The sequence below is a fragment of the Mesitornis unicolor genome, unplaced genomic scaffold (assembly GCF_000695765.1).
Source record: "Mesitornis unicolor isolate BGI_N332 unplaced genomic scaffold, ASM69576v1 scaffold2898, whole genome shotgun sequence".
In the NCBI taxonomy this organism is placed as follows: domain Eukaryota; kingdom Metazoa; phylum Chordata; class Aves; order Mesitornithiformes; family Mesitornithidae; genus Mesitornis; species Mesitornis unicolor.
The window spans coordinates 10,316-23,607 of record NW_010202344.1 but is presented as its reverse complement, the minus strand read 5'-3'; the positions used below and the strand labels follow the sequence as shown (position 1 = coordinate 23,607).

At 35.2% G+C, this 13,292-nt stretch overlaps 1 protein-coding gene across 1 annotated transcript in view; it reads right to left on the bottom strand.

The window, feature by feature from the left end:
* The window catches only part of LOC104533275 (gamma-sarcoglycan), a gene marked incomplete at its 3' end in the record, with an annotated part of 31,007 nt that extends 18,347 nt beyond the window's left edge, over positions 1-12,660 (bottom strand). The window contains exon 1 of the mRNA XM_010190350.1: positions 12,466-12,660. Coding sequence (XP_010188652.1) covers positions 12,466-12,660 — 195 coding nt within the window. The remainder of the gene's footprint in view (positions 1-12,465) is intronic.
* Positions 12,661-13,292: the final 632 nt, after the last annotated feature.

The window sequence follows — 13,292 nt, the reverse complement described above, 5'->3', positions numbered from 1 at the left end:
GAGGAGAAGATGAAAGGATTATGCATACTTTATTATTGTTGCTGCATCTATTTTTTGTTCTTTTCTTAAGTAGAAAATTTCCAGATCTGCCTGCCTCCAGTCTATTGATAATATTTACCCATAAGTAAATAAAGTATTCAGCCCATATCTTATTTCATCCTTTTTACTTTCTCTCATCACTATAGAATTGATAATGTGAAAAACGAGTGAGGAATTACTTCAGAAAGTACATCTGAGGACTTCCAGACTACAGCTGCAAGGTATTTCACAGATATTTAGCTAATCTGTAAAGGATTCACCTCTCCCCTGCCATAGTAAGTGAGAGAAAGCTTGGCAAAAAATTTGCAGCCTTGCAGCTTGGCTACACACAAATGTATTTTAGGTCAACTGTTTCACACTACAAGGAATAGGTGAGAGCTAAATAATAAACAATAAATCTGAAAAGTATTTCCACTCCCGGTACTTTTCAGGTTGTTCTCCGTGTAAGCAGAAGAGACACGTGACAGCCCACACTGACGACACATCAGTAACCTGTTCCTCTAATGAGTTATGCCTACCACTGAAAAAAGTTGTAACTTCAAGAGATGGTAATTATTTTCAAGTATGGTATGTTCTCACCAGTAAGATTATATATATTTTATATACATATAATGCTAAATAATATGTCTAACTAGCCTTCATTGAAAAACTAGCTTTGTTTCTTTTAACAGGCTTAAAGAGAGACACAAGATTTGTTTAAATTCCATAAGGTAAGAAATACTCGTATCAGCAGTTCATGCCACTGGAGAGTACCACTGTGATTCCTCCTCAGCAAGGATTTATTTCAGGAAAGAGGCTTTTTATGGAAACTGTTATTCAGTGTCAATATTTTACTGCTTTGAAAAAACATAATGTACTGATTTTTCTCAGTGGAAGTAGATACAATTTCTAAATTCTAGACCATTGCAAAGTTTTTAAGAAGTACCTAGTATATACTGACACATCTTATGAAGCAAAACTAAAATAAGACCTATAATGAGTCCACTATGGCTTTCGTAATCGCAATTCCTAGACAACACTGACACATTTAGGAATATGTTTTTCTAGTGAAGACTATGGACAGTTTTATCTAACTTGTTTAGTGTCTTACTATTGATCTGATATCATGCCGTTTCTCATCTGGTGAAAGTAGATTATATTAACCATTATGTTTAAACACAGTTTGCATATTTTTCCTGGAATATACAGAACTACGTAAACAATGTATTATAAAGTATAAAAATGACAGTGACAAATCTGAAATTTAAGAAGGCAGAGGAAGGAGCAGCAATTAATTCTTGCTCTGAAGCAGAATGGGGAAAGTTAACGAACTCTTGGGTGGCAATCTCTGTCCTGCCTTTGGCTTTGCTAAGAAGAAATTTTTAGTAGAGACAAATAACATATAATTGATGTTGAAAAAGAAGATTATGCAATTTACTCAGAACATTCTTTCTAATGGACTGAGATTTTTCAGCAATGATTATTCTAAAAATGCTATATAGACAAAGAGATGTCTCTGACATCAAGAACAGTATGCCATGTGAAAAAACTTAGCAATTTAACTTATCTGTAAGTTCGTATTTTTCAGTAAATCCAGTCATATCACTCAGGATTACTTTGTAAAAGTATGTCCTCAAGTATGCCTGATATTCTTCACTGGATATTTAATTTAAGTATTGACACAAAGCTCACATTCTCATATATTTGAATAAGAGCCTCATTATCCATTCTCACTGACCACGTGGGAAGTGCAAACACATATGGAAATTTAGACTTGAGTTACCTGCATAAATGACTATCTGCGGCAACTAACAGATAAACTCTGCAACATGCAAGAGAACAATAAAAACGTGGATTTCATGTAATGATCCTCAATTCTTTTACCATAGAGACTGTAAAAAGATATTATTTCCTTAGTATCATGATATTTGAGCATCTCAAGATTGTAAAAGTACCGAGTTATACAGTAGTGTGAGATGAGGAAATTCTATTATCCCCCTTTTATAATAAGCAAGTTGAAGTTACATGAAATATAAAATAGAGGGATTTAAGGTAAACAACCATCCTAATGCACTGAGATCGAATGATAAGTTTCATAAAAAGGAATAGTATAAAGTTACACATAATGTTCTCTCAACAACCACTCTGCTTCTTACATTACCATTAAGGAGAAGCCAATTATTATTTACTGAGTATTGTGACTTCCTCAGTAATGAACAACCCCAACACTTTTGGTTTCAAGGATCTGATTCTGTTCCTATTCAAATCATTGAATGGAAATATTTCTGTTGTCTTGAGGAAAAGGTCCAAATATCAGTTAGACATGGACTTTGATGCAGTTATACAATAAGCTATTCATTAGGGAAAACAAACCAAAAAAAGTGCTTCATTAAACATAGCAGATGTATGGCAAGTCTGGATTCTTGTTATCCTGATGCTGGTGATTGTCACTGATTGAGTGTGCTGGCCCTGAGCTGTAACACATTGTTGTGTACAGAACCCTGATACTCACGTTTTCCAACTACGCAAAGACCTCACTGAGGCAGGGATTGAGCTGTACAGAAGAGGAGGATGAAATGGTATCTCTGTAGCCACTAAGCAGATTTTGCTGTTGCTGCAAGGAGCTGTCATAGGAAGCCCTAGCAGCTGTCAAACCCTTATGCACCAAAGATACAATTGAGCATTAGTGTTCACAAAAGTGTATTCATTTCAAAACTGCTAGGCTTATTCTAATTGGAGTAACAGGATGCCTTCAACTGTGGTAGTTGAAGACAATGGTTTTTCATAATTTGAAAATGTTCCTGAGGAGGTATGTGTTCATAGAAACAGACACACGGTCTTCTACAAAAAAATTCAAGCTTTGTGTGGGTTCAAGCCTCATAAAAGCTCAACAAAAGGCACTTTAATTCAGAAATCATGGTCCAGAGGATATTTGACAGCTATTGAGTGAATTGCCTACATAGGAGTACTCCAAACCACCTGAAATGAGTAGCCTCCACTACTAGAATCTGAGGTAAGACTCATGCCATGAAGTATCTGGATGGAAGGACCATCTTAGATGAGTTATCATTCTCTTAGACTCTAGATAAAACATATGCAGAATACTTTTCCTATGAAATAAAGGGAAGCAGTTCCATTCTCCACAAAGCCAGTAGAGAAGTGCAGTATATATACAAGCTGTGGAAAGGCTCTTTAGTTTCTTTCAGAGGACTGTAGAAGGACTGAGTCCTTCATCAAGACCAAAAAGTTCCAAAATCCATACTGATATGAAACTTCTGGATATGAATAACTGTGTTGAGGAAAATGGAGAAATAATAGGATAAAGCAAGTTTGACAGTATTGATATGGTTAGCTCTGTCTTGTTAAAACAAGATGCAAGAACTTGCCCTCTTTCAAGAGGAGGAGTTAAGAGCATGTTTGATTTGTAATACCTGCTCCCTGAATATTCAGACTTCCAAATATGAGAAGCCCACACATGCTGTAGTTGCTGATTGGAACTGACAATGACATTAATCTCAGAGTAGACAGGATGCAGTATTTCTGTTCAGATAATACCTTTTCTTACTTACAGGGTACTTATATCCTACTTTTAGGCCAGCCTAGGGAAAGACATTGGCAAGTTCAGACCAAGACAACATTTGTTGTGCCCCAAAGCTAGTTCAATTAATGGCTTTATAGATCCAGCTTTCACTGCAGTACTTCTTGCAGCAATTCCTATTTAGAGAACTTGCTTTGCAAACAAGAGCGTACTGTTTCACTGAGATAATAGGGCTGTGGGTAGAGATTGTTAAAGAGCAATCAGCAAAACAGGATTGGTAATGAATCTGATGAAACGCTCTGTTTGACTTACAATATCTATTTTGGAACTAAGTACGTGCTTGGTATAATAACATTACTGATGCCTCATCTCATTTTCTGTTGCAAGGACTCTGTTTCCTGGGCTCAGACAGAGAAGGTTATCCAACTCCTCTTCTTAGATGACAACAGTCTTTTCTGTCAAAGACATTGGTCAAATCAGAGCGCTTGGCAACAGCAAGCACTCCTAGAATATAAGTCAGTATCACCTGGCTCAGGACTGGCTACAGACTGAAAGACCCTTTGCAGACATTGTTAGAAAGTGGGAAGGTAATATTCCATGATCTAGAAAAGTAGAGGGCCACTTTGAACTCAATAGTTTTGTAAGGAAATGGCTACGAAAGATGCAAATCCATCATACCATTGACATTTGCTTAGTTTTGATAAGATTTCTTTCATAAAACAGGATATTTAATATTTAATAATTTAATATTTAAGATGCATACTTTCTATTTTCAGGTCCTCTTTGTCCTGATATATAGAATTCCTCTAAAGTAAAAAAGGTATTAATTACAAGAGGTATTAATAAAGAGAAAAAAAATAGCTTCTCAGAACTTTCAGTTTCATGTTCTTTTCCTTGTTTGGCAAGGATCAAATTCTGTCTGTGGTTCTGGCACAGACATTTCAAAGCTGGATAATACCTGGCTAATAGAAGTGCCATTACATCTGGCATTACATCTCCTGTGATTGATTTACTAAACATTAGAAAAATACACTGCTAACCCCACTGCTACATATATTTACTCAGGAATTGAGTTTTTATAAGTTGACTAATTCATTTTATCATATTAACACTTGTAATTATGCAACTTAGCTAAAGAAATGGAATTAAATCTTTTGCTTTGATTTGTAAAGGTTGTCATAAAGGATTTCCTTAAGAACAACAGTGTATGGTGTTTATTTCTTGAATTCTTCTGAGGAATCAGGGATATTTGCACAGTGTATATGATTACACAGACTATGTATTGATTCAATATTGTAAATGCTATCATTTGTACCAGGGGATGTTTCATCATATCGTCTGTGCTCTATGCCTTGTGTAAGCGCACAGTGATGAGCATCTTCACTCTGACAGAATTTGCTGTTTAAATAGTCAAGATGACAAAAATGTAAGATAAAAAAAAGGACAAAGAGATGTTGCATCCCTTACAAAACACTGTTAAAGCTGTTTCCAGCTCTGTGTGAAAGTAATGAATTAAATATTTTACCTTATGTCTTGCAGCTGTCATGCAAGCAGCTACCAGTGTGAAATCCCTAGGTCACACATTTTGGAAATGCTACTTGTTTTTATCAGTGTCCTCAACCTCAACTATTCTGTGTCAACTTATGTTATTCTAAGAAATGTAACAGTAAATTTTCACTGAGTATGCGAATCTGTAATAATATTGTTGAGTAAACAATGATCTAAATAGATATAATAAGTCTTTAGGGAGATGTAACCTCTTTGAAGCCAACTGATAGCACTAGAAAAAATAGACTAAGTTTAATGGACAAGACCTCTTTCAAGTCACATCTGAGCTACTCAAATCATAAATTTCACCAGCTCTATCATTCATCATCCTTATTTCCTACATTAGAACGGCTCTACTTGCTCCTGGGAGCAAAAATATGTGTCAAAAAAACCCTAACCAAACCAAAACGGAGAACATGCAGTGGAATGCTTCTGGCTGTGTCTGGGCTCAGAAAAAAGGGCGATACATCAGATCATGAGATTAGAACATGTAGTTTTCCTCTGGCAGAGGGTTTGCCAAGACCAGCTTCATTTCCTCAAACAGCTTAAAACTTGCAAAGAAGAACTGGGAGCTGCAGTCAAGCCCTTATGAGTTCACCTGCTCACAGTTCTTAAAATTGCATGTACACTATAATCTCACTGTACTCAGACTTTTTAAAACTCTTTATCAATATAAATTATTTCAACAACAGTAAACTTGGATTTTTTTCATTTAAACCAGTGTTCCTCCACACTTTTTTACATACACATGATTTGATTTATAATACAATACAGCTTAATCAAATGCTTTAAGAAAATACATTATATATGTATGTAAGTATATATCACACTACTGAGAAGTCTTACTTTTCTCGAGAATAGATTTTCTGCAATAGGTATCTCAATATCTTTCTTTTCAGCTATTACCTTCTGCATAAAATATTTAAATACTCACTGTTAGACAGAGACAATGGGAATGACTGTGCACTGGTTGGAGGCAAATTATATTTAACTTAATGGAAAAACAGTAAAAAACAGCTTCTCAGGATTATTCAGAATAGAAACTACGGAATATTGATGTTCTGACATGAAAACATTTTAGTAAAATCTAGGATAAGAATTTGTTATTAATTAAATATTTTATCTGAGTATTTAAAAATGTAACATTCTCAAAATGGCAACTAATTCCACAGAGCATACACTGTTAATGATAAAACGGATGGAAAGGCTGTACAAGTTCATTAGTGTATGTCTTTGCAGTGAAAGAGAACTCTTGCTGTGAATAAATGTTCTTTACCATACATTTTTATTGCTGTCCAGTCTGCTTTTAAATGTTCCAAATAATTTGGTGTCTCCTTATTAAATATTTTTAATAAATTGTCTATATTCATTATTAATTGCCCATGAGAAACCAAGAAGATCAGCAGAGTGGTATGTCTGTGATTAAAGTTTTTGGGAACAGGTATATGGGTAGAGCACTCGCTAATTACAAGTAAGCCAAAAGAGTAAATACCCTTGAATAATATTTGGAAAGCCCTGCATTTGTTTGTTGAACTGTATCAATTGTCCTATTTGTTCTTGTGCTGGAAATACCTGTGTATAAAAGCCAAACTGGAAGTAAAGACCATACTCTAGTTTAAATGTGCAGAGACCTTCCTAATTCTCATTGCCTACGTCTGTACGTCCAGCTGAAGTGCAGGCATGAGAGCAGGCCAAACATTTGTCCTGGTCTTAGGAAGACTCATGCTTAGAATATGCATTTATGGACTGGACACTGTGGGCTTGGCCCTCCAAATACCAAGTTTAGTCCTGTCGTCACAAGGAGATCCACAAGTTGTTCTAAGGCTTAGTATTAGGACTTGGTATTAGGGCTTCACTTTCCTCTTGTTAGTGACTCAAACCCAACATGGATGGCAGAAGAACATGGGATTGAGTGCAGATCTGAATCATGTTTGACTTACAGTACATCTAAACTATAAATACCTGACCGTCTCTCACACTCTCACTGCATTTAAATTTTTTTGTCAGAGAACCTGTTCTACATGCCAAACTCCAAACTGGAAAAATGCAACTAGTTGTCCTGAGGAACAGTCTTGTTTCATGACTGTCTGTCTTTATCAACATGAATAGAGTACAATTGCCTTGACTCTTCTTATTCCAGGAGACTGTGATAGCCATGGCGTCCACTAAAACCCAAGAAAACATGGGTTTCTTCATCACAGGCTACAAAAAGTTAGGAATAATCTTTGGCACACTACTGTATCTAGCCTTACAATAATGTAGCATAATCTGAATGACATAATAATTAATGTGGGGTTTCTGAACAATATATGCTAGTGCATCAGAAATGGTAATCATCTGATCAGGTGCATTCACACCTGAGTTTTAGAGTACTACCACTACAAGATTCAATAGCGACCTAAAAGTTTTGGTCCAAGTCTCCACTGACTACAATGTCAACACAATGGGTCAGTATTGAAGTGCTAAGGATTTGAGTAATAATTCTCTGTGTGATATCAGGGTGAGATAGCTAAAAAATGTTTATTCAGAAGAAGAATTTAAATCAGTTTCATGAACCTAGTTTTCTCTAAGGAATATAAAGATAATGGAAAAGTAAAAATGTACAAAAACCCCCAAACCTCAGAAATCATCAGTCTGTAGCAATGCAAGCAAAAGATTATAGTTGTAAAATCGTATCAGTTATGTAACAAACTGAGAAGCCAAATACCTCTTGTTAAAGCCTCCTACTGAGCAGCTAATCTCTATAAAGCTTTCAGATGATCAGTGTTGTATGAAACATTGTTATACAGATTAGCTCAGCTAACCAGACAGAAAAGTCCAACCTTCCCAAACGGTTTGCTAGTCGTGCAGCCTTCCAGAGTCATGTCAATACAGACATTGTAAGTTGGGTAATTAGCATAGGAGATGGTTAAATAATTTAAGAATCAGTTCCAAATACAGATTCTTAAAAGCCCTGCTCCCTTGTCCACCAAATCTAGGCATACTAACACTCTTGCAGTTAAATTATCTGGTCACCATTGGACATGAATGCAATCAAAATCTCGTAAGTGACCATCTTACAAATAAAATCTACAGGAATAAAGCATGCCCATGCAAAGACCTCTTTCTGCAGAGCTGGGTTTCAGAGAAAACTGCAGTATTCACTCTAGTGAACACAAGCTGATAATATAGTTTTACCTGGGATAGAGTTCCTTTCCTTACTGTAGCTGATAAGATTGTTGTTTTGATTCTTGCCAGCAGATGTTTACATTTTTCGAGGTTTATTTTCCAGTTCCCTAAATAAACCAAGTCTGCATTATTGAAGTCCAGAGCCTGTATTCTGCTACTCTCCTTCGTCACGCCCTTTAGGATCTTGGAACTCTATTATTTCAGACATTGACTATCACATCCTCTTAGATCTTCCTTGTTGACAAGTAGTAGATCCAGCTCTGTGCCACCCTTAATTGTCCCATCCAGAAGTGTGCCCTGACACCCTTGAGAAATCTTCAGTGTTTCCATCCTGCCATGTTTGTCCTTTCAGCAGATGTCAGGGACACTGAAGTTTCCCTCTTTCAGACCTATCAGACTCTTCGGAGTTGTCCGCAGAGATTCTGACATCCTTGCCCATTTGCAACCCTAAATACTTTAAGATTCTTTGCTACTAAACTCCTATGTCCAGAGGAAATCAAACCCCAACCAAAACAAACAAAAAACCTCTCATTTTTTTCAAACTTTCTAATTTTTATGCAAAACTAATTCCAGTTTTTAAATTATCTATCTCACTTTGTTCACTAAGCTCAACTATAACTATTGATCCTGCCTTCTTTAAAGCAGCTGAATATAATGAATTCATAGCTTTCTTCTCTCACCTGCGCAAAAAGACTTAAGACCCTGTCCCCTCCAACTCCAGGAGAGAAAATGAAAAAAAGAATGAGGCATATCTGACAACCATGAATCAATCTGCACAACATGGGGATGCCCATATGTTATGTAATTGGCGTGGTATGACAAAATAAATATATTCCCTGTTCCTTCTGTTCAGGTTCATCCCTTTTAGTCTAGATTTTATGAAATGAAATTCTGTTCAATTTAGTCATGCTCTTTTAATGCTGAAGGCCTACCACACAATGGAGTTCAGAAAAGCCACTGTCTTTCATCATCTTTCCGAATTTCTACAAGGAAAGAAATTCATCCCTTCATCCTGCAGCATGTCTATGTCTGGTTCACACTCTCCTTTATCATCTTAGCTTGTTTGCTCTTATTTATCACATGGTATGTTTTTTTGGGTTGAGACAGAAGATGTGTGCATGGATTAATTGTATGCCAGAGCTTGCTGAAGGTCTGTTCATAGTTTCATTATTATTTTAATCTGGATCTATGAATAGACATAGCATGTTATTATTTAATGAAAGATTTAAGGATGCTTTACAGAAAAAGAAAAAATGTTTTATCCAATAAAATAAACTTTTAGGTCTAACTTTGTCAACTTTGAGTGGCCTCATGAAATGGGATGTGCTACAGAACTATGCTAACCAAGGCGCTAACACCCATATGCACTATGCTGCAAAACTGTTTTCTTAATAAAACTACATACTACAATCATGTTATGTTTAAAATTTTCATTAAGCACAAACTCTCTTCAGAATTGTATTATAAAAATATCTTTTAAATGTTTATCATATTTTTCTAAATATGTTTACCAATCTTAGAAAGAATAAATTTTGTTTCTTCTATTAATTTGAAATCGTTAGTATTTTATTAGCGTTTAAGATTCTAATATTGTTAACAGGGATAACATCTTAATGTATTTTTTTTAAAACTTTCACTGAATACTTTTAAGGTATAAGTTAGAAATAGAATATATATTATTATTAAACATAGTAAGTAGTACCTCTACATAGTATACCTAGAACACATAATAAATAAATAATCATCACAGCTGATAGAGACTAGTATTTGCCAAATAACTGATGACTGCATAGGATAATATTTCACAATTAGCTTTAACCTCTTCCCAGTAATAGGAATGTTTAATTGGATAAGTAGGATATATATGAATCAACTGACGTCCTAAAAAAACAAATACTTGTCAAGCTTGGAACTCAAGAACCACAAAAGCCTATTACTGAGAATATAGTTACCTCTCTTTTTCAAACAGTAACCAAAACTTGGAGGCATAAGTGTTTAATTCCTTCAGGAAAAGAGTTTTATGATGGTGACCATTTTTTCTGTAACTGTTACCCTCGTTCTTTACAAATGGTATTTCCTTAGACGTGGGAAAGAACCGTGATGCTTCTAGACTCTGAACATGCAGTTAACGCCTATACTTTTTCTTAGACTTTTCTTAGAGGCTACCAGTACATCTCTGGATGTTACTTCTGGTATCTACAGAGTTACTTCTTGTCTTGACAGATATACTCTATTAAAGCAACATCCAGCAAAATACCTTCACCATTCTTAATGACCTCACACATACTTTTGCTGAGGATTGTGACATATGCCTGTACTTTGCACAAATGTTCTTACTGTTCTATAGTTGAGTTGGGTATTTCCCTAGAATTATTCCAAATGAGTGAGGGCATTACAGTTCAGTCACTATTTAACTGTGTATGTCAGGAATACAGATTCTTTAACAGAAAATTAGGAAAACCCTTATAAACAAGGCATTTATAATCCACCCTGTGAAAGAATGTAAGCCTGCACTACTTGAGCTGCTTTTCCACTGCTGTTGTTGCCAAGGCAAAAGGACAGTCTGCCTCAGCAGATCCAGGCATAGATGCCTTCCTCACAGATAACTAGGAGGAGACAGGAGTTCCTATAAGTGGAGTTTCTGATGCTATTTTTTTTTTGTCCTGACTGATATTAGAGAAGAAATATCCAATTTCATACAAAGAAATGAAACCATGGAATCACAGAATGGTCAGGGTTTTAAGGGGCCTCTGAAGATCATCCAGTCCAATCCCCTGCCAGAGCAGGATCACCTATATTCAGGTGGGTTTTGAATGTCTCCAGAGAAGGAGACTCCACAACCTCTTTGGGCAGTCTGGTCCAGTGCTCTGTTACCCTCACAGTAAAGAAGTTTTTCCTTATGTTTAAGTTGAACCTCTGTGTACTTAGTTTGTGACCATATAATTTTAAAAACTCCTTAAAAATATACACCTGAGCCACACAGAAAACAATTTTAAGTTATTCATGTTCTCTGTGATTCATGATGTACAGTCACTAAGTGCACATCTTCCAGGTGAACTGCATAACAGAAAAATTATACGTGATCTAAGATGTTCTGCACTGTAATCTGCATGACAGTAACAGTGCTGAAAAGAATTTATGTGGGGGAAGAAACTTGACGGGCATTCAAGCACTCGTCATATTATTAAGTGGCACTTAAAATTAACCTACTCTTTCTTTATAGTAACAGAAAGTATAGAAATGCTTCTGTAAAGATAAAATGGCCTTCATTTACTGACAGAGGCTTAATAATGATAGATAATAGGAACTTTAATACAACACTTTCTCCAGTAGCAAGGACACAGCCATAGTAATTTACTATTATTGCTTTTCTTGCAACAAGTCTATTAAAATCATCTGTGTATCATGACTGCAAGTTAGGAACAAATTAGCTTCAATAGTCACTGATGCATTTTATTGCATTCTGACTAAAGATACATCTTGCAGACTTCTGAGTTACCCTTTCAATCTACTACACACAAAAATACATTATAAATATTAAAATATACAAGACGGAAATTTATTAAATTTATTTCTGAATAATATAGTCGCTTAGCCTCAGGCACAAAGTAGTAATAATTACCTCTGAGCTGTAATTAATTGGGCAAAAAAACTGATAAATTTTACTTGCCAATAAACAGGAGAAGGAAGCTAAGAAAAACGAGCAACTGTCAGCAATATTTCAAGCAACCTGGTCTAGTGGGAGGCGTCCCTGACCATGGCAGAGGGGTTGGACTTGATGATCTTTAAGGTCCCTTCCAACCTAAACCATTCTATGATTTTAACACTAAGAAATTCTGTATAAGATAAAATTACAGTGAACACATTTATAAAATATAAACTAAGCCAAGACTATGAGATAACAGTATCATACATTCTCCTAGAATGGTTAGAATTCACCTCAATATAAGGTATTAACAACCTCAGTATTTTAAAGATTACTACCAATACAGAAATTACAGATTGGGAAGTATGTTCAAAGGTAGATATTTCTTATATACTTTCAACAAAAGTACAAGTTACAGTTATGAAGGAAGAAAAAAGAACTATCTATTACGTACAGAGAAGCTGATATACATACAAAATAAATGAAGTAGTAAGGCATGGAAGATAAGAGAGTATGAAAAGAATGGAAAATTAAAGAGGATACTTACTGGGGAAAACCACATCACTTTAAGAATCCAAATTGTCAAAGAAAAATTAACAACTAGGATGATAAGCAGGAGGAGAACAAACAGGTAGAGGCAACGCTTTCTCCAGCCATAAATTCCAATTTTGTAGACATATTCATTCTTCGGCCTCTCTAGGCTAGTGCCTGGTGTTGTTGTAGTGTATTGTTCACGTACCATCTGCTATGGAAACAAAAAAAGAGGACTGCTTAGTTTTTTGAGTTAAATTAGAAATATTTCTACAAAACCCCAAGGAAAAGACAAAGATGCAACTGTAATACAAAGTTACTAGAAACTAGGAAGTTTTTCAGAATTTTATCTGGAAAGCATTTTCATCATGACCCATTCAAATTAACTTACATCTTACTTTTTGGTACACACAATGTGATGTTTTAATATATCAACTGCATCAATTACCATTTTCAGGAGGCTTAAATTTATTTTATCCTATATAGAATGGCAACACTTCCCTCCCATTTTTCATAATATTCTAATTCTCCCATCACAAAATATTTCCTAGGAACATATAATAATCTGTGGCTCACAGAACAATATTATTTTACTGTAAAAATAGTTACAAGTTGTAACAGTACCTTGTAAGCACAGGTTTAAAAACACTTCTACATATTCTTTCCTCAATTCAGTAATAAAATGCATTCTTTGTGTTGCAAAACTTAACTGTGTATCACTGGAATGCCAAAATATGTTAAGCTTCAGAATCTGTATATAAAGAAATGAAATGGTTCTTAATACTGTAAAGGAAATAATGACTTCTCAATTTATCAGATATTTGCATTTAAAGATATATTAGC